Source organism: Callithrix jacchus, chromosome 1 (genome assembly GCF_049354715.1).
Source record: "Callithrix jacchus isolate 240 chromosome 1, calJac240_pri, whole genome shotgun sequence".
NCBI lineage: Eukaryota > Metazoa > Chordata > Mammalia > Primates > Cebidae > Callithrix > Callithrix jacchus.
Genome location: NC_133502.1, coordinates 124,775,101 through 124,802,242, shown reverse-complemented (window position 1 = coordinate 124,802,242; position 27,142 = coordinate 124,775,101). Strand labels below are relative to the sequence as shown.

The 27,142-nt window shown below is 37.1% G+C and overlaps 1 protein-coding gene across 2 annotated transcripts in view; it reads right to left on the bottom strand.

Annotated features, from left to right (window-relative positions):
* The window catches only part of ADAMTSL1 (ADAMTS like 1), a 1,072,914-nt gene that overhangs the window by 714,158 nt on the left and 331,614 nt on the right, over positions 1–27,142 (bottom strand). For both annotated transcript variants that reach the window (XM_078369765.1, XM_078369768.1), the window contains one exon: positions 26,925–27,044. In XM_078369765.1, the coding sequence (XP_078225891.1) occupies positions 26,925–27,044 (120 nt within the window). The remainder of the gene's footprint in view (positions 1–26,924; positions 27,045–27,142) is intronic.

The window sequence follows — 27,142 nt, the reverse complement described above, 5'->3', positions numbered from 1 at the left end:
TTTTCTTGCCAGTGCGAAAACATAAGTGACAAGTCAGACAGAAAAGACCCCAAAGAATTCAAAATCCCCGAGAATTTCTGAATTCTACTACTGACCGAATCCCAATGCCAACTAATTCCTAAAGACCGCCAGTGCCTAAAATTGAGAGGGAATCTGAAGGATGTTCTGGAACCATATGAAAAAAAGTACCATCAATTCCCAGATTTTACATGAATGTATGTGTTGAGGGGAAAAGGAGCGTGCTGGTGGTGGGTGTAGCAACTAGTCAGCATCCACGTTAAACAGGCTCCCAGCTCTCCTAGGGTCTCTCTTTCTTGTTACTCAAGGTGCAGGCATGATATTTTGTTTATCCTCTGTCATTGCACCTAGCTCTAAGAATGAATGAATAAATGGCTTTATCACACATTTTGCACACTCTACAGTACCCATCAAAACCTCACATTCTTAAATTTCAGTAACATAAGCAATAGATATCACAAAAATGTATAAATGGCATTCAAATAAATTTTTTAAGTACAGGATAAATACATTGCATAATTACACGCAACATAGTCTTGTTTCCTTCATAGTAACAAGATATAATATGTCTATGAATTAGTAAGTAATGTCCATGTGAACTGTGAGAATAACTTTTATTTTCCTTCCGTTCTTCCCTGCCTGCTTTTTTCCTGCCACGCTTCCTTCTTATTACATATTTACTGTATAATTTTAAATTACAAACTTACTATTTTATCCTTGTTACAGTGAAGAAAATCCAGATACATATGAAAAAGAAGTCAATAAATTTCAACTTTCCCTGTGCACCTAAATGAATAAGCTGTCTTTCTTTTTTATGTTTCTCTATGATCACATAAATGTATACACATATTTAAATGCCTTTTTCTTTTTATTCAAAAACAGGAACCATATTATACACATTACTGTGCAATCTTATCAAGATCTTACTATATATGGATAGTTAAGCCCTTTAGATCTTTAAATAAATCATTTAAAGACTGAATAGTCCCAATGTGAACCTATAGACAGGTCACATTTACACCTTTGAAATTTATTTAAAATCTGATGCAGTTTTTCAGAGTAATAATACCTTAAATAGGAGTTATTTATTTATTTATTTATTTTTGGTAGAGATGGGGTTTCACCATGTTGGCCAGGACAGTCTCTATCTCTTGACCTCATGATCCACCCACCTCGGCCTCCCAAAGTGCTGGGATTACAGGCATAAGCCACCACGCCTGGCCCAAATAGGAGTTATTTAGCTTCAGGGAACCAGGAACAATTATACACATCATGTTTTCATCATCATCATCTATAAGGACTGTCCTCCATGAAGCAGTTACTAGAAAGATGATGGCAAGGCTTCCCTGTGTACCTGGAATTCTGCATCGACAGAGAGAAGTTAGGTAGGCCCAGGACTGAGCGGCGGCATCACTCCGAATGTGAGTCACTTACTGGGAACAGCTCGTGACAGTTGCTGATGAAAGGCAGCATGGTGACCCAGAAACAATTTTGCTCTCAAGACATGACTAAATGAGATGTAGAGTTGAAAATCTTGGATCTGGGTCCTGGTTCAATAATTTACCATTTGGGATACTGGACAATCTCATCCTTATAATTGGTAATACAGATGTTCGCATGCACGTGTGTGTGTGTTTTATAAGCAGTTTTGTCAAAGGGACTGAGATGCAAAGTTTACTTTTATGGTGGGGCATTATATACCCATTTTATAGTTGGAAAAATGAAGTCTCAGGCAGGTGACATGACTAGGATGTGTTTGGGCAGGGACTAGACAACAAAGCTTCAAATTCCTGATCTAGGACATTGCAACAGTTACTCACATGACATCACCCTACATCAAATGTCCAGAGATGCAGAGAAGACTGAAAAAAGCAAACTTCAAGCAAGTTTATAGGAAGGTTATAGAAATATGCTTCAAGTTTTTTGTCCTTTTTAAAAAATAAGAACTCGATGGTAGTTGTTGTCTGACTAGCTGTTTCACAGACCAAGAACATCTCTTCCTCCCACACCTTACAATCCAGAAACCACCCTATGGTCCACAATCATTATTAGCCATTCTGTATTGTTTACAATTCCAGCAATCTTTTCTCCCTGGAAACAGAGGCCAAGTTGTCCCCAGGCTACACAGAAATAAGTGGTACTTGAATTCTCAGCTCAAGCATTTCTCATAACTTAAAATCGTTAATTCCTATTCTTCAAGGATTTTGACATATCACACTGTGAGAAAGGCATATGTAATCCTTTGACCATAAATATTTACTTATTTTAAGATCTCTTTGATTTGACCCTGGAATAAATTTTAAATCCTCAAACCCTTCCAGGTTCCATGGTCAAACACATCCAATGCCATATCAATAACTGAAACTTTTTCCCAATTGCATTAGGTAGCTCTCTACCTTCTTGCACAGCATGTATTTTACATGACATAACCAATGCTTGTAAACTTGAAGTCATAATTATACACACTTTTGTTACTCAATTATGCTTTCAAAAATTATACTGATGTATAAGGCTACTCATTCCTATACCAAATTGATTTAGACAGCTAGTGCTTTTCTGATCATTTCTTGATAATTTTGTTTTTAAAACAAGCCTGTCTCTTTGTCAATTGTCTCTTCTCTCATTGCTATCAATATCTACCTGATTCAAGTAGCAATGTCTTTGTTTTATAGCTTAAGAAACCAATTGTGTCAGTTTTTTATGCTGCATAACAAATTACCACAAACTTAGTGGCTAAGAATACACATTTTTAAATTCACAGTTTCTGTGGGTCAGGAGTATGTGCATAGCTTGGCCAGGTACTTTGCAAGGCTGAAATCAAAGTGTCAGACAGGGTTGGGTTCTCATCTGGTGGTTCATCAGGGGAAGCATTCACTTCCTAGTTTATAGGTTGTTGAAAGAATTCACGGCCTCTGTCTGTGGGATTCATGGTAGCTTGCTTCTTCAAAGCCAGTAGAAAGGACAGCAAGACTCTCAAGCAAGTCTTGTAGTATTAGGGAGTCTTATAATAATAACATCATCACAGGAATAGTATCATTTCACCTTTGCCATATTCTATTGGTTAGAAGCAATCACAGATCCTGACCAAACTCAAGGGAAGGAATTATGGACACCAGGCTATAAAGACCAAGAGGTGAGAATCATAGGGGCTACCTTAAACTCTTTGAGCTACAGAGATTTAATATCCCTAATCTGAAAATCTGACACCCAAAATGCCCTAAAATGCAAGACTTCTGGTGCCCAGCATTTCAGAGAAGGGGTATTCCACCAGTGTCAGTTATTCAATCTGCTTAGTATCACATGCAAAGTTAGAACAACAGACCCAAAACGAGAGACCAAAGGGCCTTTCGTGAGTTAGTTACAGTGATTTTTATGACTGCCATTTTAATTACTTTCTGAGTTTGGCCATGTTTTGAATAGTTCAGGTATTCAATATATGATTTTTACTTATATGGATGAGTTCTTAAGCCAGAGGTCACTATTTTCAAGAAATAATATTGCTGCCTCCTACTTTTTTTTCTTCTGTAGGTGGGTTGTGAAAATATTGATCAACTCACTGTCATATCTCCATGAGAAGAGTTTGTTGTTAAGTGGATCGAGTGTGTCTCTGGCATTACTAAAGAATGCCTACCCACAGCAGCAGGCCAAGACAAGGCACTTGCCTACGGCGAAATTCAGATAACAGCAGGCAAAGTGAAAGTGGACGTTTCCCTTTTTTACTCACTCCAAAAAGTGAAAATCATATCCTCTTATTTGATCTTCTTAAGTACATAACTGCCTATGGAATATTTTGATACAGGTGATTTAAAAAAATTCTTGTAAAAGTTCTGTTTAGGAAATACTTGAATAATCCTAGACAAACTTGAGAAAAATTGATATTTCCTTTACTTTACCCACCAGTCTGGAACTTGTTTAAATCAGTTTCCTCTTCCAGGCAAGAAAAGTCAGCTCCTTATGCCTCCTTTGGTACACTATGAGGCAGAGGTCATAGGTAAAGTATTTCATGTGCATAACAGTTGTATACCGCAATTGCTATCAGACTTTACACTCTTTGGAGCAGTTATCTGGCAAACAAAAAATGCATGCAGCAAGTGGAATGAACTTTGGAATCCATTCAAAGAAAATGAAATGCTTGTCACTTCTGTCAGCATTTGTTACATTTCGGAACTATCTGTTGGATGATGAAATAATCTCTCCCTCTTTTAGACAGCACTGGGAAACAAGACAAGACAACAGGGTAAGTTTATTCTATGACCACATCCTATCTGAAAAACAATGTCTCAGATTTAAATTACAGTTGAAACTTCTCTCCCTGGCCATGGTATTTAATTAGTTTGTGCTTGTTTCAACTATGTAAAATGTAATTTCTTGGTGCAAATTCAAAATAAGGGATAGAAAAGTTATCAGTATAAGAATCTTTAAGCTGCAATTAGAATAATAAAGTTATGTCCAATGTCACCCAGTCAGTAACTAAAGACTGGTTTATTCTTTTTTACATAAATTACTGATTGTTATACACAAGTTAGAGTGGCAGAATAATTATTTGAGATATTAACTAATTTTTTTCATTTGATCCAAAAGATACGAGGGTCACCATGAACCCCAAATGAGGGATTAGCAGACCAGGTCAAAGCACAGAAACACTGATTTACTGAATTCTGAACTCAAATGGTGAAATTCAGGTAAAAGATAAAACATTTAACAGTAAGTAAGATGTAGCATACAATTTTTTCCCACATGTACCCTTCTCCTGACTACTTCCACAAGATGGGAATCTTCTATAGAAGCTAGGTAGGTAGAATGTGGAGAAAACTCGAGATATATAGACATGTCTGGAAACTATATGCCCTTCCCATTCACCAGACAGAGTCTTACATAGGAGAAAAAGGAAGCATGTATCCTTACTTTAAATTTTATGTTTGAGACTCTCAGAAAAGAAAATAACATTATCTACTTTGTCAGAGGAAGGGGACATCAGGCTGCACAGAAAAGTCTTCCAAGCCATTCAGTGGCACTGTGAAAATGGTGGTATTACATATGTATTAGGCATGAAAGGACAAGAGACTTCAAACAGATATGCACACCTTCAACTCTGGTTTCCTATGGCTGGAGAGAAGCATCTAAAATATCCTGTGGGTTACAGATGGACTCAGATGATCACAGAAAGAGAAAATGGTGGCCTGTCTACCAGAAGACTCTGCTCACACTGAAAAAGTTCAGACAGTTCCTACCAGGAGCCTGCTGGATACAGCTGCTCTTTGGCAGTGATAGTGACAAGAGACAGAGAAATTCTAGGTAGACAGGGGCGGGTCCCTGGTGAAGCCCACCTTCAAGCCAAAAAGCCTGAGGCCGCCGCCCAAAGTGAGAACTCTCCCTGTTTTCCTGCTTGAATGTCACCTTTTCCTAAATCATCCATGGCCCTGCCCCTACCCCACCCCCATCCTGTGCCTTATAAGACTCTAGACTCAGCTGGTGGAGAGGAGAAGGAGCTGGACATCTGGACTATGGCCGGATGTTGTAGAGAAGTATCTTGAATTCAGAGGGACAACTTGATGGCACAACTTCGGAGATGAATCTGGCTGGAGATGCCCGGACTGCAGGGGAAGATTTCCTACCCCATCACCTTTTCAGCTCCCCTTCCCACTGAGAGCCACTTTCATCGACAATAAAACACCCCGCATTTACCATCCTTCAGTTCATTAATGAGAACCTCATTTTTCCTGAATGCTGGACAAGAGCTCAGGAGCCACGAGTAGACACAAAAGGCTGCCACACTGGCCCTTTGCCCTTGCTGGCAGTGGGCAGCCACCCATGCAACAAAGCAAACAGCACACTGAGCTGTTAACACTTAAGCCATTTGCAGATAGCAGAGCTGAAAGAGCACTGTGCACACCCTCTGGGATTTCGGGGGTTGCAGGCATCTCAACCTGGATGCTGCTGCAGGGCCCACACAGAGCTCATTCTTGTCGGCACTGAAGCAGTGGAGAGGTTCCGGTGCTTGTGCACTCAAGTTCCTGCCTCGTTCACTTGTGCGCTCCCTCCCACGAGGAGTTGAGAGCGGCAGGCTAAGTAAACAGGCACCCCTGCTGCCAATCCCAGAAAGGAGTCAGGGAAATATCCTGCTTCAGCAGGTAGGTAGTAGCGAGAGTCTAGTGGCCTGGCAGCAGGTCCAAGATGATTCTTCCTTCTCTACCCCAAGTTGCTGTGTGAGCGCTGAAGACCACTGGGATGAGTTAACACCTTGAATGGGAGGCCAGGTTAGATCCAAACACCTTTTCCTTGTTCTCTGCAGTGGCATTTACACAAGCTCCCCAGAGAATGAGGGGACAACAGAGAAACAATCCTGGACCCAAGTCACTAATTTAGATGCAACTCGCCTGGAAGGAACTAAAGTAACTTCCCCCAATAGGACTAATGGGGTGGAAGTGAGGAGTGGGGTATAAACATACCAAAAGGAAACAAAGTCACTCTTTTGCACACCTCAGAGTGCGACTGTGATATTTACACTCATCACATTTGTATTTAGATAAAATTCTATTTCTACAGGGATGATGAAATTTAACAACCGAGGTAAAGAATTTTAATGGCACTTTAAAGAGTTAAATTTCATCATTTAACAAGCCAGGTAAAGAGTTTTAATGTCTTCCCATTAGAACTAACTACCCTTGTTATATTTTTGTTGAGGTCATGTGTCCCTGTGTGTGATTTTTGGTTTTAGAATTGTTATATTTGAACAATATATGTTTGCTCTAACATATTCACAGAATAAGTACAAGTACACAATCAGGTATGTCACAAGCACCTCCAAACATTATACTCCAAGTTTTCATGTGTGTTGTAAATATCACATATACTAATTACGTGCAGAACAATTCCATGTACACACAATTTGAAAGGCAATATTTCTGCTCTGAGGTAGGATTGCCTAAGCTTTAAACTGCCTTGAAGAATAAACTGTTTAGATTCCTGTGTATTTTTCAATCACAGCGATAAAAGTGCAAACACATCCATACCCTGAATGGTCAGAAAACTGCAAACAATGTCAAGCCAGTTTTTAAAAAAGATGCTATGCTTGTCAAAAATAAGCCATATACTTAGCAGGACCACATGGGATCATCTGGAGAAAAAAAAATAAGAGAAATTTGTCTTACTGCATCACATTAGATTTGTCAAAGGAAGGACGTGCTTTGAATATCCAGTTAAAAGCAAGCCTTGTGTGGCAGGTCATCTTCCTCAGCCACACATAGATTCACACATGTGTTTGTGTGTCTTTGTGTGTGGCTTTCTAAATAATATCATGTCAATTAGCCTAGGAGAGAATTTTATAATAAAAATGAACAGGGCACTCCTAAAATGGAATGTGTCCAGTCCTACTTTACAGAAGCACTTTAATAACTATAAGCAAATTTAACTTTTTTTAAAAAACAGAAAGCGTCTTTCTTTCTTTTCTTTCTTTGAGACTGTGTCTCACTATATCTTGCCCAGGCTGGTCTCAAACTCCTGGCCTCAAGTAATCCCACCTTAGCCTCCCAAAGTACTGGGATTACAGATACGAGCCGCTGCACTCGGCCTAATTTAAAATATATATTATAAAAATCCCCATATCCTTAAAAGATTATTTTTTTCCTCCAAATCAGAGGATGCTTTGTTGTTAGTGGTGGTTGTGACACTTTATTTTTGCTATTAAAAAGAAAAACAAACCTGTGAGACAAACATGTCTATTAACAGATTGGCACCTCATGGCAAACCTTTTCAATGTAAAAAAAATTTAAGATAGTTTTTAAAAGAAGTTTCAGTTTCACAGCAAAATTAAGAGAAAGGTACAAATATCCCCTAGCGTGTATACCCTTCCGTGTTATCAACATCCCCCACCAGAATGGTACACCTGCTACAATTGGTGAACGTACACTGACATATCATAATTACCCAAAGTTCACACTTTACACTAGTGTTCACTCTCGTGTGTGTGCATTCCATGAGTTTGGACAAATGTATAATGAATCCACCATTATGATATCATTTCGAGTATTTTCACTGCCCTAAAAATCTGTGCTTCACCAATTCATGCATCCCGTTCTGCTAACCCCTAACAACCTCTGATCTTTTTACTGTCTCCATTGTTTTCCCCTTTCACAACCTCATACAGTTGGAATCATACAGTATGTAGCCTTTTCAAATTTGTTTATTTCACTAGTATTACAGTTAAGTTTCTTCCATGTCTTTTGATAGCTCATTCCTTTTCAGTGCTAAGTATTATTTCATAGGATATATCAGTTTATTTATCCATTCACCCACTGAAAGACAACTTGGTTGCTTCCAAGTTTTGGCAGTTATGAATAAAGCTACTATAAACATCTGTATGTAGGTTTTTGTGTGGGCATAACTTTTCAACTCCTTTAGATAAATACCAAGGAATGTGACTGCTGGGAAGTATGGTAAGAATATATTTACTTTTGTAAGAAATTGCCAAACTGTCTTCCAATGTGTCTCTGGCTGTACCATTTCACATTCCCAGCAGTGAATGAGACTTCCTGTTCTTCCACGTCCTCACCAGCATTTTGTGACGTCAGTGTTTTGGATTTTGACCATTCTAATAGTTGTGTAGTAGTATCCCACTGTTGTCTTAATTTGCATCCCCCCCGGTGACATATGATGTGCAGCATAATTTATATACTTATCTGCCAACTGTGTATCTTCTCTGGTGAGGTATCTGTTAAGGTCTTTGGCCTATTTTTGAACTGGATTGTTTGTTCATTGTTGAGTTTTAAGTTCTGCATATTTTGGATAATAATCCTTTTTCAGATGTCTTCTGCAAATATTCAGACGTCTTTGCTTCGGAGTGTTGCCTTTGCCCGTTTATCAAGGATCAGTTGGTGAGGACACTTGGCAGCAAGAGAAAGTCTGATTACCTGGCAGGCAGTATCATTAGGAATCAATGGCTTTTGACTCATCTAGGTCTAGTTTTGAACACAGTAACATTTTCTTACTAGTTGTTTGATCATTACAGTCAGATATTTAAGCTTGTTCAGCTTCAGTTTCCTTACTTGTGAATGAGAGTTCATGGTTCCTGCCTCAGCGTTTAGAGGCAGCCTATAGTGTAGTATAGCAATCAAGAGTATGGACTGTGGATCAGGATGCCCAGATTGCAACCCACATTCCACTACCTACCTTGACAAGGTGGTTAATCAATCAGTGCCTCAGTTTTCTCATAAGATTATTTCTGATATGATCTGAAATTTCTGCCATTATAACTGTCACATTCATAACTTAGCAAGTGTCCAATAAATAATAAATGTGTGCAGCTGCTGTATTCATCACTATTATCATCACCACCTACCACTTTGCAGTTCAACTATTTCTCTCTCACTTTGCCTTACATGCCAGAATCAGGCATGGAGTATTAGCGTGGGAGCATTTCCCCTTATATAAACAGAGCCACAAGACGTGTTGCAAGAGCCTCCACTCTTTTTTTTTTTTTTTTTTTTTTCCTTGGGGCTGCTCTGCCTATGGAGTAGCCATTCTTTTATTTCTTTACTTTCTTTTTTTTTTTAGAAGGGGAAAAAAAGAAAAAGAGGGAAAAAGGAATATTACTTCATTCCTAAAATGGGTTTCAATAATGGCCGATCAATATTTTGAGTGTTTAAAGTGGTTAATGCATATTTTATGTGTTTAAAATGGAGACCTCTATTGTGTTTATTTGTTCTGGCTCTGAGTTCAAGTCCTGGATATCGTTATCAATATGTTGTCTCGTTGAATCTAAATCTCATTATGTGTCTTATGTAACTGGGTGTTAAGATCTCTTATTATTGCATTAATCCTTTTACCCTTGCATCCTTGTAGCTTTGAAATCTATTTTATTAAGTGTGAGAATTGCAACTCCTGCTTTTTATTTATTTATTTTTGCTCTCCATTTGGTTGGTGAGTTTTTTTCCATCCCCTTGTTTTGAGTCTTTGTATATCTTTAGATATATCATTAGATTTTGTGGATAATGTATATTTTGTGTGTTTAAAATGGAGAGCTCTATTGAGTTTATTTGTTCTGGATCTTAGTTCCAGTCCCGGATATCGTTATCAATTTTCTGTCTCATTGAATCTAAATCTCATTATGGGTCTTATGTATCTGGGTGTTAAGATCTCTTATTATTACATTAATCCTTTTATCCTTGTAGCTTTGAAATCTATTTTGTCAAATGTGAAAATTGCAACTCCTGCTTTTTATTTATTTATTTTTGCTCTCCATTTGGTTGGTACGTTTTTTTTTTTCCAACCCTTTATTTTGAGTCTATGTATATCTTTGGATATACCGTTAGATTTTGTCTGTATCTTTTGATTGGGAGATTTGGTCGATTTAAATTTAGGGTTGCTGCCGTTTGATATTAACTGGCTATTTTGTCCTTTTTTGATAAAAATTCTTCTTTATGTTAATGCTCTTTACTTTTTGGTGTATTTTTAGAAAGGGTCATACTGGTTGTTCCTTTCTGTGTATAGTGCTTCTTTTAGAAGTTCTTGTAAAGCAGGCCTGGTGGTAATAAAATCTCTGAGTACTTGCTTGTTCCTAAAAAATTTTATTTTTCCTTCAAATGTAAAGCTTAAATTGGCAGGATATGAAATTCTGGGCTGAAAGTTCTGTTGAGTAAGTATATTGAATATTGGCCCCCATTCTCTTCTAGCTTGTAGGGTTTCCATTGAGAGATCTGCTGTAAGCCTAATAGGCTTACCTTTATGGGTAACTTGATCTTTCTCTCTGGCTGCCCTTAATATTTTCTCCTTCGTTTCGATCTTGGTGAATCTAACGATTATGTGCCTTGGGGTTGGTCTTCTTGAGGAATATCTTTGTGGTGTTCTCTGTATTCTCCACTCTTTTTTAAGCTATTGTCTTTACACTCTGGAGAATAAATTATTTTGTATCTTTGTTTTCCCCTCCTAGATTTAAACTTTATAGACCACAGGGTTCTTTTTAAAAATCAATATGTAATTCATATGAATCATCCTTCAAAGTATATACAATTAATTAATTTTTAATATATTCTGTAACCATGACCACTATCTAATTCTAAAATATTTTCATAACCCACCAAAAATCTTAAAGCTACCAGCAAGGGAATTTTGTATTTAGCATGCAAACTTGGGGGATTTGATTCAATTAATGCTTCTCCTAGCGTATCACTGTGGCAGGCTGTTAGCTGCTCACTCCAATACCCATTCTTCCTTCTCCCTTAAGCTAGCTGTCTGGCTGCCCAGATTCCCCTGCACCTAGGCATGGGTATGTAACTAAATCCTTGCCAATGAGATATAAAAAGAAAGTGAGTGGCACCAAATGGAAAATCTCTTACAAGCCAGCCCGTGTGCACCTTTTCTCCATTTGTCCTTTTCTCTTTCCCACTGGAGTATATTTGTAATGACTGGACCTCTGGTGCCATTTTGGATTACCAAGTGTCCTTGCGAATGGGAGTCAGAGGCTTGAATAACTTAGAAGGAAAGTAGAATAAGTTGGGTTCCCAGCACCTTTGATTATACTGGTCCTCAAATTTCTATCTCCAGAAAATTTCTTTGCATAGGGAAGAAACAAATGTCTATTTTTATGCCATTGTTTGGGGGAAGTTTCAGGCTCATACAGTGGGCTTAATATTAAATGACACAACCTTTTAGCCATATTCCCATCAGTGTCATGCATTATTAATTGCCAGGAAGTCAGGGTACATAAAAAACTAAGGCCGATTTATTCTGATATTAATAAGAATTATACCAAATTGGCGTCCAGCACAGAGCACCATAGTTTTCAACAACTTACTTAGCTTCCTACACATATTCTCCATACACTCATTCATTTATTCTTTGGGGCATATGTAACACATAAGGATGAACAGTCCCTATGGAAACTTGGCACAATAATCAGCACTGGTAACTGGTCCTATGTTCAAACCCATCTAATAAATTGTACTTTCTAACTGGAGGTAGGAAACCATCTAAACATACATATATCAACGCTCAAGTCCACTAAAAGGCAATGAAGTGTACAAAGCAATAGCTCTATGTGGGAATATAACTGTAAACTATAAAAATGTCCACCTGAAATTCTCTGTGCTCATCAGCTCCTTTGAACCTGCTTCATATATAATTGTGTTTAAGATTTCTTTTAAAAAATCAAGTGCTGATTCAGAAGATTTTCCTATTAAGAGGATAAAATATTCTGAATTAATTATACTTGTAATCTAAGTACTTTGCCACTATCCTGATGAACCAGCTTAAAAACAAAAATACCCTGACAGTTAGAATTTAAATGTTAATATTCTAAATTCCTGGAGTGTATAGACTATTTAACTCATTTTTCTATCCCGCATTAGTACCTATACTACTGTGTTGAATACAGTCAGTACTCAGTAAATGGTTAAGTTGAATCAATATTCTTTAAATTGCATCATTTTAACTATTTAAGTAACAGATTTTTGGGACCTTGGAAAAACTGCTTTTCTTTTTCACTTCTTCTTCTGTTAGGAGAGGAAAATTTCACCCTCTTTTTAAGATTAATTAAGATATGTAGGCAAAGTGCTTAAGGCAGTGAGTGATACAGAAGAGGGTAATAAGTGATAGTTACTATCATGATAGTCAATAACTATAATTGTTATTGTTATCAATATAGTTATTAATATAGTTATCACTGTAGCATAAATAAATGATATATACTCTCATTACTATTGTTCACATTTTAATTATTATTACTATTGTTATTATGTTATTTTTTTGGAGCTTTTTTATTGCATTTTAGGTTTTGGGGTACATGTGAAGAACATGCAAGATTGTTGCATAGGTACACACATGGCAGTATGATTTGCTGCCTTCCTCCCCATCACCTATATCTGGCATTTCTCCCCATGCTATCTCTCCACAACTCCCCACCCCCACTGTCCCTCCCCTATTTCCCCCCAACAGACCCCAGTGTGTAATGCTCCCCTCCCTGTGTCCATGTGTTCTCATTGTTCAACACCCGCCTATGAGTGAGAACATGTGGTGTTTGATTTTCTGTTCTAGTATCAGTTTGCTGAGAATGATGGTTTCCGGGTTCATCCATGTCCCTACAAAGGACACAAATTCATCATTTTTGATGGCTGCATAGTATTCCATGGTGTATATGTGCAACATTTTCCCTGTCCAGTCTCATCGATGGGCATTTGGGTTGGTTCCAGCTCTTTGCTATTGTAAACAGTGCTGCAATGAACATTCGTGTGCATTGTCCTTATAGTAGAACAATTTATAATCCTTTGGATATATACCCAGTAATGGGATTGCTGGGTCAAATGGAATTTCTATGTCTAGGTCCTTGAGGAATCACCACACTGCCTTCCACAATGATTGAACTAATTTACACTCCCACCAACAGTGTAAAAGTGTTCCTATTTCTCCACATCCTCTCCAGCATTTGTTGTCTCCAGATTTTTTAATGATCTCATTCTAACTGGTGTGAGGTGGTATCTCAATGTAGTTTTGATTTGCATTTCTCTAATGACCAGTGACGATGAGCATTTTTTCATGTGTTTGTTGGCCTCATGTATGTCTTCTTTTATAAAGTGTCTATTCATGTCCTTTGCCCACTTTTGAATGAGCTTGTTTTTTCCTTGTAAATCTGGTTTAGTTCTTCGTAGATTCTAGATATCAGTCCTTTGTCAGATGGGTAGATTGCAAAACTTTTTTCCCATTCTGTTGGTTGCTGAATTCACTCATGTTTCTTTTGCTGTGCAGATGCTGTGGAGTTTGATTAGGTCCCATTTGCCTAATTTGGCTTTTGTTGCCAATGCTTTTGGTGTTTTGGTCATGAAGTCCTTGCCTATGCCTATGTCCTGAATATTTTTCCCTAGGTTTTCTTCTAGGGTTTTTATGGTGTTAGGTCTTATGTGTAAGTCTTTAATCCATCTGGAGTTAATTTTAGTGTAAGGTGTCAGGAAGGGGTCCATGTGCTTTTTGCACATGACTAGCCAGTTTTCCCAACACCATTTATTAAACAGGGACTCCTTTCCCCAATGCTTGTTTTTGTCAAGTTTGTCAAAGATCGATGGTTGTAGATGTGTGGTGTTGCCTCCGAGGCCTCTGTTCTGTTCCATTGGTCTATATCTCTGTTTTGGTACCAGTACCATGCTGCTTTGATTACTGTAGCCTTGTAGTATAGTTTGAAGTCTGGTAGTGTGATGCCTCCTGCTTTGGTTTTTTTTTTTTTTTTTTTTGCTTAGAATTGACTTGGCTATGCGGGCTCTCTTTTGGTTCCATATGAAGTTTAAGGTGGTTTTTTCCAGTTCTGTGAAGAAGGTCATTGGTAGCTTGATGAGGATAGCATTGAATCTATAAATTACTTTGGGCAGTATGGCCATTTTCATGATATTGTTTCTTCCTAACAATGAACATGGAATGTTTCTCCATCTGTTTGTGTCTTCTCTTATTTCGTTGAGCAGTGGTTTGTAGTTCTCTTTGAAGAGGTTCTTTACATCCTTTGTTAGTTGTATTTCCAGGTATTTTATTCTCTTTGTAGCAAAGATAATGGCAGTTCATTCTTGATGTGGCTCTCTTTAAGTCTGTTATTGGTGTATAGGAATGCTTGTGATTTTTGCACATTGATTTTGTATCCTGAGACTTTGCTGAAGTTGCTTATCAGTTTCAGGAGATTTTGGGCTGAGACAATGGGGTCTTGTAGATATACAATCATGTCATCTGCAAATAGAGACAATTTGACTTCCACCTTTCCTATCTGAATACCCTTTATTTCTTTTTCTTGCCTGATTGCTCTGGCTAGAACTTCCAAGAATATATTGAATAGGAGTGGTGAGAGAGGGCATCCTTGTCTAGTGCCAGATTTCAAAGGGAATGCTTCCAATTTTGGCCCATTCAGTATGATATTGGCTGTTGGTTTATCATAAATAGCTTTTATTATTTTGAAATACATTCTGTCAATACCTAATTTATTGAGGGATTTTAGCATAAAGGGCTGTTGAATTTTGTCAAAGCCTTCTCTGCATCAATTGTGATAATCATGTGTTTTTGTCTTTGGTTATGTTTATGTGGTGAATTATGTGTATAGACTTGCATATGTTGAACCAGCCTTGCATCAAGTAGGGATGAAGCCTACTTGATCAAGCTTTTTGATGTGCTGCTGCAATCGGTTTCCCAGTATTTTATTGAAGATTTTTGCATCTATGTTCATCATGGATATTGGCCTAAAGTTTTCTTTTCTTGTTGAGTCTCTGCCAGTTTTTGGTATCAGGATGATGTTGGTCTCATAAAATGATTTGGGAAGGATTCCCTTTTTTTAGGTTGTTTGGAATAGTTTCAGAAGGAATGGTACCAGCTCCTCTTTGCATGTCTGGTTGAATTCGGCTGTGAACCCCTCTGGACCTGGGCTTTTTTGTTGATGGGCTATTAATTGCTGCCTCAACGTCAGACCTTGTTATTGATCTATTCAGGATTTCGACTTCTTCCTGTTTTAGGCTTGGAAGGATGCAAGTGTTCAGGAATTTATCCATTTCTTCCAGGTTTACTAGGTTATGTTCATACAGATGTTTGTAATAATCTCTGATGATGGTTTGTATTTCTGTGGAATCTGTGGTGATATCCCCTTTATCATTTTTTTATTGCATCTATTTGATTATTCTCTCTTTTCTTTTTTATTATTGTGGCTAGTGGTCTATTTTGTTGATCTTTTTGAAAACCAGCTCCTGGATTTATTGGTTTTTTTGAAGGGTTTTTTTTTTGTCTCTATCTCCTTCAGTTCTGCTCTGATCATAGTAATTTCTTGTCTTCTGCTAGGTTTTGAGTTTTTTTGGTCTTGCTCCTCTAGCTCTTTCAATTTTGATGATAGGGTGTCAATTTTAGATCTTTCCTTGCTTCTCATGTGGTCTGGCCTTGAACTCCTGATCTCAGGCAATCCACCTGTCTTGGCTTCCAAAAGTGCTGGGATTACAGGCATGAGCCACTGTGCCCAGCCTATTCTTTTTTTTAGTTTTCATTTTCCTCCTTGTCAACATCGAGTTGAAACTGAACTTAATAACACACAGAAACAACTACATTGTGCTTCTTTCTAAAACTTTCCATTGGGTAATGATGCTATCATTTTTTTAATTTAACAAAATTATGACATTGTTCTCTTACTTAAAAATTAGCATTAGCAACCAGGGGAAAAAAGGGTATAAAATTTTAAAATGAACATTTAGAAATCGCATCCATTCAATATTATTCTAGTAAATAATGTCTTGTTAGTGTTTTACTTCAATTGGTCAACCTGATTGCAATCTTATTTCAAAGATACAAATTACTAACTAACTACTCTTAAATAACACTAGCTCTAAAAAATTTTTTAAATCATGTCTATCCATATTAGAAAAACTTAAAAATCTAGGAGATGGTGTACTGCATCAAAAGGACATTTTGTCACTGTGGAAAGCCTGAAGTATCCTCTCATGTTTTCTTAAATTTAAGTGACAGATATCTGACTTTTGGTCATATGTTTCCAGTTAGCTGTCTGACCACTCCATTTCTACTTGGCATCCCTCTGCGCAGACCTCTGATGCAAATGACCTTGTTCAACCACTAGAAGAATCCCAAACACTCATTTTCAGCTGCCTTCAACTGCTGGTGGATGGTGCCTCCACACATGATTAAGTCATAAATGGCCTATTTAGGATAGGCATTGAAACTCAATGCACAGGTTGATAGTATTATCATATAAACAACTAAGGAACTCCTTGGGAAGATACTTGTCTTTCCTTAAGGTGAATTTTCTCTTTATATTAAGGATATTTAGTATAAGCAAGCAATAAATTATTCTTTGGTGCCTCAAGTGGTTTTCTGAGGTGTACTTTAAGTCTTATGCTTATGCTTATTAAGACAGCTCCAAAGTTTAGTAGCAAATATTCATCTCCTACATTTATAACTATACTAAAGATATATGACATTCATTTCAGAGTGTTCTAGTTTGCTTAACATTAACTCTAAGTGGTGACTGTGTCAGTAATTTGAATGCTAACCTAAAGAAAAAAGAGTTGGAGTTTATGCCTAGCAAGAATTTCTCTAATTCTGAAATTTCACCATTATTGATGAAGTTCTCTTTGGGAAGGGCCTCACAATGTGAAACATGAAAATGCCTCCCAAAAGAGTCATAAAATTCACACATTATTTATGTATTTTTAACTAACATTAACATTTTTTAAACTGGATTTTACTCTACATTTGAGAGGTAGTTTGATCCTAAAAATCTGTCTGTGTTAGTGTTGGGGCTTTTAATGCTTCACGTTTTATTACTTCCAATGTTTTTTAGATAATTAATCTTGGTATCTATTTGTTGTTTGGAATAAATGGCAGAATCTTAGCAAATGGGGGACATCTCATAAATAAAAGATAGGGGCTGTGTAAGCTGTAAGGAAATTAGAACTTGATAAAGAAAAAAAATTATTTTTCCCTTAAAGGATAATGGTTTTCATTAATTCCAAAGGTCAAGTGTAAAAAAATAGTCCCTCTCCTTCAGTACTGAGATTCATCATCCTGACATTATTTACTAGCAGCACAGTTCATGAACTGATAGCAGAACACAACATCATGGGGCCTCCTATCATACTTTCAACTATTCCTTAACTATGTTGTGAGGCAAAAATATGTTGAACCTTGGGCATCAACCTTTGACACTTTATGTTTCAGTGACTTTCCAGTTCAACCACTTCTAATAAAAACAGCATTTATTTTGTGCTCTTTGCCAGATATCATCCTAAGCTTTTATTTTACGAGCATTGTAAAATATTTCAGTCATTAAAGTACACTGAAATAGTGAAGCAAACGTGTGTAACCACTAGCCATTTAAACCAATGCAAACATTTTATATTATCTTTTTTTAAAAAATCAGTAAAATACTATACATAGGGCTAAAATATACTATGCATGTCATCCCAACCCAATATTCTGTCCTCCTCCACTGACAGAGGGCAGCAAACATCCCAAAGTTGAAGTATACTTTTCCCACCTCTGTCTTTGTACGTATTTTCTCTAAATAAAATCTAATAAAGATTTATGTAACATTAAAATGAGAACAAATAATACCATATTGTAAGATAGTATCTCTTCCCCCTGATTATTTCATTTCTGAAATATATTTTAATACATGTAAATCTTCAATTATTAACATTTTAATGATATAGAAATTTAATATGCCTAAAAATTCCCTAAACAAGGTAAAAGGACAAGACACAAGCTGGAAGATATTCTTTGCAAAGTACATAACTGGCAAAAAAATAATATATGTAATACATAAAGAACTCCTAGATATCATTTTTAAAAAGATGAATAGCCTAATAGAAAATGAGTCACTAGATTTATTTCTATATTATTTATTAGTAGTATTATTTATTATTTCTATAGTGTTTGATTGTATAAATAAGCCATACATGAGTTTCCTATTTACCTTCTGATGGATATTTATTATTTTCTTTCATTTTTAGGCTATAACATTCCATACTAAATTGAATGTAAGTTTAAAGGCTTCTCTAAGGTAAATTTCTAAAGTGAAATTGCTGGGATTTAGGACATGAATTTATTCAACTTTACAGGCATTGCCAAAGTTTCTCTTTAAAGTGGTTATACCAACTGATGCTCCCACCAGCAGTATAGCAGTGCTTCTCAGAACCCTACTTTCTCACGAACAATTGCCTTTGTCAGTTCTTTCAATTTTTTACCCATCTGATGAATATGAAATGCTATTTCTGTTATTTTAATTTACAAATCCCTTATGATGAGTAAGGCTGAGCATCTCTTTCGTCTGTATTAGCAATCTGTGTCTCCTTCTAATTACTGACTTTTTCTACTGGGATGCTCAGTTTTTTAAAAATGATCTCTAGGAGTTCTTTATGTATTACATATATTATTTTTTGGCCAGTTACGTACATTGCAAAGAATATCTTCAAGCTTGAGTCTTGTCCTTTTCCCTTGTTTATAGAATTTTTAGGCATATTAAATTTCTATGGCATTAAAATGTTAATATAAAGTATCAATATTTTCTTTTATAGGTTGCGCTTTTTATGTCTTAGTTAAGTAAATTATACATGTTCATTTTTAAGTTTTAAGGTCATGCTTTTCATATTTAGACTTTTAATCCATCCAATTTTTTTTTTTTTTTTTTTTTTTTGAGACGGAGTTTCGCTCTCGTTACCCGGGCTGGAGAGCAATGGCGCGATCTCGGCTCACCGCAACCTCCGCCTCCTGGGTTCAGGCAATTCTCCTGCCTCAGCCTCCTGAGTAGCTGGGATTACAGGCACGCGCCACCATGCCCAGCTAATTTTTTGTATTTTTAATAGAGATGGGGTTTCACCTTGTTGACCAGGATGGTCTCGATCTCTTGACCTTGTGATCCACCCGCCTCGGCCTCCCAAAGTGTTGGGATTACAGGTTTGAGCCACCGCGCCTGGCCCAAAATTTGTTTTTATGTAACTATTTATTATATCCATTACCAATTATTTCTAACACCACATCTGTTATATACCAAGTTCTTTTTCATGTGTGTCTATTTATAGGTTCTTTACTTATCTACGCTGTTCTATTTGTCTATCTACATTCTAATACCACACTGTTTATATTCTTATAGCTTTGTAACAAATAGAGCAACACTCATCCTTTTCTTCTTCAAAATCATTCTGATTATATTAGATACGTGGATTAATTTGTGAGGAAATTGTCATTCTCATGACATTAAAACTTCCCATTCATAAGTATGATATATCTCTCCATTTATTAGTTCCTGTAATCCTTCAGTAAAGATTTATAATTCTGTCTTGAGAAATTTTGATAAGATTGTTGATGTCCTGGTATAATGAAATGGAGACACTAACATAGAAACCTGACTGATCACAGTAGAGAGAAAGCCTATTATGTATCCACCACAGTTAGAGATCCAGCCCTCCTAGAGAATCCATAGGTGACTCATCCAGTCTCTCCAGGGCAGAGCATGGGCTGGCCTTTCTGAGAGCAGCCTGCTAACCAGTAGTTTACTATTTCAAACAATAAAAAGGGAAACGATTCATATCCTTTGCCCACTCTTTGATGGGGTTGTTTTTTTCTTGTAAATTTGTTTAAGATCTTTGTAGATTCTAGATATTAGCCCTTTGTCAGATGGATAGATTGCAACAATTTTTTTCCATTCTGTTGGTTGCCAGTTCATTCTAATGATAGTTTGTTTTGCTGTGCAGAAGCCCTTAAGTGTAATTAGATCCCACATGTCTATTTTGGCTTTTGTTGCCATTGCTTTTGGTATTTTAGTCAGGAAGTCCTTGCCTATGCCTATGTCCTGAATGGTATTGCCTAGACATTTATGCAGCTAACAAACATATGCAAATCAAAACCAAACTGGAATACCATCTCACACCAGTTAGAATGGTGATCATCAAAAAATCTGAGACAGGCTGTGCGCAGTGGCTCAAGCCTGTAATCCCAGCACTTTGGGAGGCTGAGGCGAGTGGATCACGAGGTTAAGAGATCGAGACCATCTTGGTCAACATGGTGAAACCCTGTCTCTACTAAAAATATAAAAAATTAGCTGGACATGGTGGTGCGGGAGAATTGCCTGAACCCAGGAAACGGAGGTTGCAGTGAGCCAAGATTGCATCATTGTACTCCAGCCTGGGTAACAAGAGTGAAACTCCGTCTCAAACAAAAAACAAACAAACAAACAAACAAAATCTGGAGACAACAGATGCTGGAGAGGATGTGGAGAAACAGGAACACTTTTACACTCTTGGTTGGAGTGTAATTAGTTCAACTATTGTGGAAGAAAATGTGGCTATTCCTCAAGGATCTAGAAATAGAAATACCATTTGACCCAGCAATCCCATTACTGGTTATATATCCAAAGGATTATAAATAATTGTGTTATAAAGACACATGCACACATATGTTTATTGTGGCACTGTTCACAATAGCAAATACTTGGAATCAACCCAAGTGCCCATCAATAATAGACTGGATAAAGAAAATGTGGTATATATACACACCATGGAATACTATGCAGCTATGAAAAAGGATGAATTCATGTCTGTTACAGGGACATGGATGAATCTAGAAACCATCATTCTCTGCAAACTGACACAAGAACAGAAAACCAAACACCGCATCATCTCACTCATAAGTGGGTATTGAACAATAAGAACACATGGACACAGGGAGGGGAACATCACACACCAAGGCCTGCTGGGGGGTGGGGTGAGCAAGAGAAGGGATAGCAGGGGGTGCGGGATTGGGGAGGGATAACATTAGGAGAAATTCCTAATGTCGATGATGGGGGGATGGATGCAGCAAATAACCGTGGCATGTGTGTACCTGTGTAACAATCCTGCACAATCTGCACATGTACCCTAGAACTTAAAGTATAATATAAAATAGAATAAAATAAAAATGGCAATGGGTTGCTATTTAAAACAATCCAGGCATTTTTCCCTCTTTCTTCCTTTCTCTTTTTCTTATTTAAAACTGTTTTGCCTTTCTGACATGAAATTAATTATTGGTTCCATAGGCTTCATGTGTACACAGGTAAATAATGTGGTCTTAACCAATATATCTTTGAGATATTCATTAATACTCTATTTTGTACCTCTTTCAAAGAGACTCCAGTTTTTATAGTTTTGTCAATACTGTGATTGATATCTTTCTAAAATTATATTCCCCAACATATTTATAAATATATTTCCAATGTATTTATATTTCCAATACATTTATTCCATTTTTTCATTAAATAGCTCTATGTTGTAAAATGGAGGTGTTTATTGCCCTACCACAGGTTGTATAGGGTCTGGCTGGCAGACTCTTGCCAAGCGAGGGATGAAAAATTATACTGGCTCAGATTTTCACCTGAGAGAGTGTGGCCAGGAGGCTAGCACTGCTTTGGCACCGTCTACTGTCCCACTGTGCTGCCTCAATCAGCTGAGAGCCTCCGCATTTATTTAGTACAGATTTAATGACAAAGGTCTCAAGTAAACACCATTAGTGGGTAATTAACATTGCCAACTGGAGTAGAGAGCAGTTCTGCCAGAGGATGGTTAAAGGTCAGTCTTAGGACAATAAGCTATTTCGATAAACTCCTCTACATTCCCTTGCTATCTGCTCTTTGCTATTAGCTCAAGGTAAGAGGATTAGGCTGCCCAGCCAAAACTCCCTCCCTAGGGTTTTGCAAAACCTTCTGGCCTTCCAAGGTTTGTGTCTTCTCTTTCATTTCTGCCACCACCCTGACCGAGCTCCTACAAGGTTGTTCTGAGAAACACATATAAATCCCTTAGTAAAGTGCTTGGTGCATGTCTGGCCGTCCCAAGCTTCCTTTTTTCTTTCCATAAAAATGTAGAAATGATGTAGAGTATTAGTTGAGGACACAAAGTAAAATCAGAAAATGTGAAGTTATACAAAGTATTTATGTGTGAAACTGAAAGGGTTTTTTATGTATATAGTCCCTTAGAGGTAGAGACATAATACATTAGGTAAGTCTTGCAAAATACAGGTGAATAATAATATTTAAAAACCCCACAGGACAACAGATTTTACAAACAATGTAGGGTGTTCTGATTTTTTTTCTAATATATGACTCAAAGTAGCAAATGTGCTAAAACCAAATCTAGTCTTCTTATCTCAATGTATTTGCCCAAGGTGGAATTGTGGTAGCCAACTCAAGTTACAGTAATGAGCATTCCAAAACACCAAGGATTAAATTGGAATGACATCTGACCCTTCTAAAATCACTGCACTGTTCTCCTTTGCATAAAGCTAGTTAAGAAAAAATATGATTGTCACTAATCAATAAGGCTTATGAAGTTATATGCAATTTAGAGCATGTGTGCCTTTGCAATCAAAAGTTAGTTGATTCTTCTCTTTATTCTACAAACAGTGATGGAGGAAGCCATTCAATCACATTTGTTCTGGAACATTCTGTCAGGAATGTGCTGAATGAATTCAGGTGGGAAGATGCTAATGAAGTGAGTAACTTCAGTAACTCAAATGCTCCTGGCACATTGCTACTTTCCTCATATTTATGTCCACTAAATATCCTAAAATAGTAGTCAGTTTAGAATATAATTAAGCAAACTAAATTTTCTTCAGGTGCTAGCACTTATCTTCTAATATTTCCTTTCCATTGACAGGGGTGGGGAGGAGGTTGGTGAGCACCTCAAACATACATGGAAATAGTTAGATTCCATTTTACTTGAGTATGTATATATTGATTGAATGAATTTTTCGGTTCATAGAAATAATACTGCCCCTGCCAGTTACTCACCTTGCAGCTAAGCAACGGTGAAAATATACTTTACTTTAAAGCAGGTTCATTTTTAGTAAACTGCATTTTTTTATTTCAGTTGAGCTTCAGCAAATTAATGACTTGCCTAAAAATCAAACTCTGTACACACTGTGATTAAAGATAGGCGTTTCTGAAGATGTCCCCATGAAAGCTCAACTCCATTCCACAAAAGACATGCCTATTTTACCAGCCACTCAAAGGAACTCTCGTCCCCTCAATTGGTATAAATATTTAAATAACTTCTTTTCCATACCAAAGTACAACGGTAGCTGAAATAACCACACTGTTTACCACAAAGCTATAGGCAAATGAAATGTGCACTAATTACATACTGAAGAAAACCTCATTCTTTCATGAATTTTGTTAATTATTACCCTGTGTTTGTATCCAGCTCACAATCAAAATCAATATGATCTGTTCCTTGACTATTTCAATAATGAATTATAGCCTTGAACAAATACCTATTTCTTCTCTGCAAACAATGCGAATCATATACACGCCGTTTCAGCCAATGTTGGAAGTTTAGCTGCCCACTGTGGCTTCTAGGAAAATAGCTCACTTAAATAGCCTCTCAAAGTGCAGAGAGTGAAATTAGCCCTCTGAGAGAAAGCTAGCTAGCAAGTTTTTCTAATGTAATGCAAAAGTCAACTCATGCCAACAGGCCCTCATTGAAAAGGGGTTGAGAAAGTGTCACTGAAAGGTCAAAAGTGACCACTTATTTTGGTCAAAATAAATTATGTTTTTAGGTCAAAGAGTACCACAAATAAGGCAAGCTGTTCTGGTTTTCAAAAATTATTTGTAGTTTTGAAAGAAAATTTTTCTGGAAGGATTTTTAGTAAAGAAAGGGTATGAGAGAAGAAAAGTGAAAGCCCTTAGAAGAGAATAGCAATAGTTTCACATGGAGTGAGATGTGGTGCTTCCTACAGTTAATGCTACTCCTGTCCAAAATGCTCTATGTGTTGGGGATACGTTTGTTACTTCCAAAAATATCAATTTCCATTTGGCAAACATCCCTGAATTTACATTACTTATGATAAACCTATATACTGGCTTGAAGAGACATCATGACAGATAATCCCAAATATTTTTTTATCACCTCATTAAAAACTGAAGTCATTCATACCATTTTAGCAAGAATGCTTTGCATTTAGAAAAATGTTCACATTTATAAGGCCCTTTTCATGCATATTCTGTGATGAAAGTCTCACAGTGTTTTCAGTATAAAATGCTAACACTACTTAGAATTTATATTTCAATATAAAATGTTCAATATATTTCGATACGAAATGCTGAGGCAATAGAGGATAGGCATGGTGGGTTTTCTCACCATGATTATTCCCTATTCATTTGTGATAAACCCTTAACACAACTGAGCATTTATCACAAGCAAGTGGTAGGCTAAATCCTAGGGAACTGAGAATCAACAGAGATCCTGCCTTCAAGGAGCAGAGCTGCTAATCTAATAGGGAAGGTGAAACGTGTGCATAAATGTCTTTGGGATATTAGGGAAGATTCACTTAAAATCAGACAGTTTTGTGCAAACAGAGTATGCTGCTCAACCATTTTTCCTCTCTCACTCGCTTTTGTCAAGTGATTCTTGAGACCTATACCAGGAAGGTTTCTTGTTGATTCTCCCATTCTGCTGAAGAGCCTCCTCCCAATGAGACAGAAACTCATAAATATGGGGCATGAAAGGAAATTCCACCTTTCTTGTTACTAATACGAGTAGCAACTCATGTTTGAACTCTTCCCCTAGACAAACACAGAGATTGTGGTGATTCATCTTCTAATGTCAATTTAGGAAATAAAGTTACACTTTCAAAGTTTTCTATCTGTGGGCCAAATGAAATTCTCATATATGGAGACACACCTTCCACAGAAATTATTAGAATTTCACACACTTATTGGGAGGCTGAAGTAGCTTCCGGTAGTTGAAAAACCTCAAACTTTTCTTTTTTTCCCTCAGTTTTTCCTGCAAAACTCCAGCTTTGTGAAGTGACCACTTGTTTTGGTAAGTAATTCCTCTTTCAGGTAAAATGCCTCCACCCACTCGATTACCATGACCTCAGTGCCTTTGAGGAAATTCAACAGCATGTACAGTTTTCATTTTAATGAATATCAATACTAGGTGACAATAATTTTTGTAACATCCTTCAATGCTTATCAAGTGACAAAAATTGGTTTCAGTGGAACTGCTATGACAATCCCATTATGTCCATGATTAGTTCATATTATTCAATTTCCTTTGTGATGGAAATGATATAATAATTAGACTTGTTTATGAAGTTTTCATGTAGTATCTTCACAGCAACACTTGCCAGGACTTTGCATAAACCAAACTCAATATGAGCTAACATAGTTCAGATTTCACGTAACAGCAAGTGGGACAAAATTAAAATATAATTGCAAGATATTATTCATAAGAAGGAAAAATAAAGCTTAGGTGACAATTGTTAGGTCCACAGTAGATCACAAGGAGTGCTGTAAACAAATAAGGAAAGTTTAAAAAGTAGGCTCTGCATATTCAGGCTTACGAAGAAAAAATAGACCCAATATATGAACCATATGAAAATGTATTATAGTATCATTGGGAGCCTCCACCACCTTTCCTGCTCATGCTGGGGCATATGCCTTGAGAAAGATGTGAATGCTCATCAAAAAAAGATGTAAATGACAAAAACAATAAGAAGTGGCTTGTGAATGGCGATGAAGAGAACCAATTCACACAGTGTCTGGAAGAGAAGCATGTGACACAAGATGCAAAAGATATCCTCTGGAGAGAGGGCAGTCAGGAGGAGGGTATAGAAGGTAGAAATAAAGTCACTTGTAGGTTTGCTTTAGGGGTATTCTAAGGCATTATTTTCTGCAATCCTACCATTTTACGGTTGGACAAGAAACCCACTGGCTTGTACACACGGCATCCTCTAATTCCAATATGAATACTTCTGAGCACAAGGTCATCACTATACAGAACCACCTTTAGAACTTTCCCAAGGTGTCTATTCAATTCTCATGAAGAAGTCCAAATTACAAATCACAGTTTGATTTGCAAGCAGAGAAAGACCTGTATCTTGACATCTCCAGCCAACTATACTATTGTTTTCACTTGAGAGCTCATTTTCTAGACTTTTTTTCCCCTAAAACCACCACCAGAGAAGCAAACTTTCATAAAACAGGTATCACTAACATTTTGAAATAAAAATATCTACAAAAATGCCAGGATTGGAAGATGGTGGAATTTCCATTGACCCGTAAAACAATCTGGGCTTTACATATAAATCTCCTTTTTTCTTAACCCACTTAAATTATTGCCATTTTATGTTTGGACTTGTTGGCAAAACATCAGTTATTTTAAAGTGAATCCTCCACATGCTGCCCCAGACAAACTTTAACGTTCGAGTGAAATGTTTAAAACCTGCCAGACCCAGGAAGAGTCAAAAAGTTGCCCCATACAGTCTGTCCACTGCCCTACCACGTTGCCTCCCGCTCCTCTCACAGATAGGAAAAAACACCATCCAAACCTCTTCAGATTGCTAAAAACCACCACCACATGTCAGAATCAGCCATTGAACCTCAGTGTTTCTTTGAATAAGTAGAAGAAGAGACACTGTACCGAGTCTTCAGTTTTGTGACTACTCAAGAGGTCAGACAGGAAATCTTCATGGAGGCTCTCTCTTCGAATCAATGTAAATTCCCGCAGGAAAACAGCCCCTTGGCTTTGGTCTCCGCATACCTAGAGAGATAAGGTAGCTGAATTAAGCCTTCAGACAGAGCCTGGAGAGAGGGGTGCTGTGTGATTAGTTGCAGAAAGCTCTTGGATTCACTTCAAGT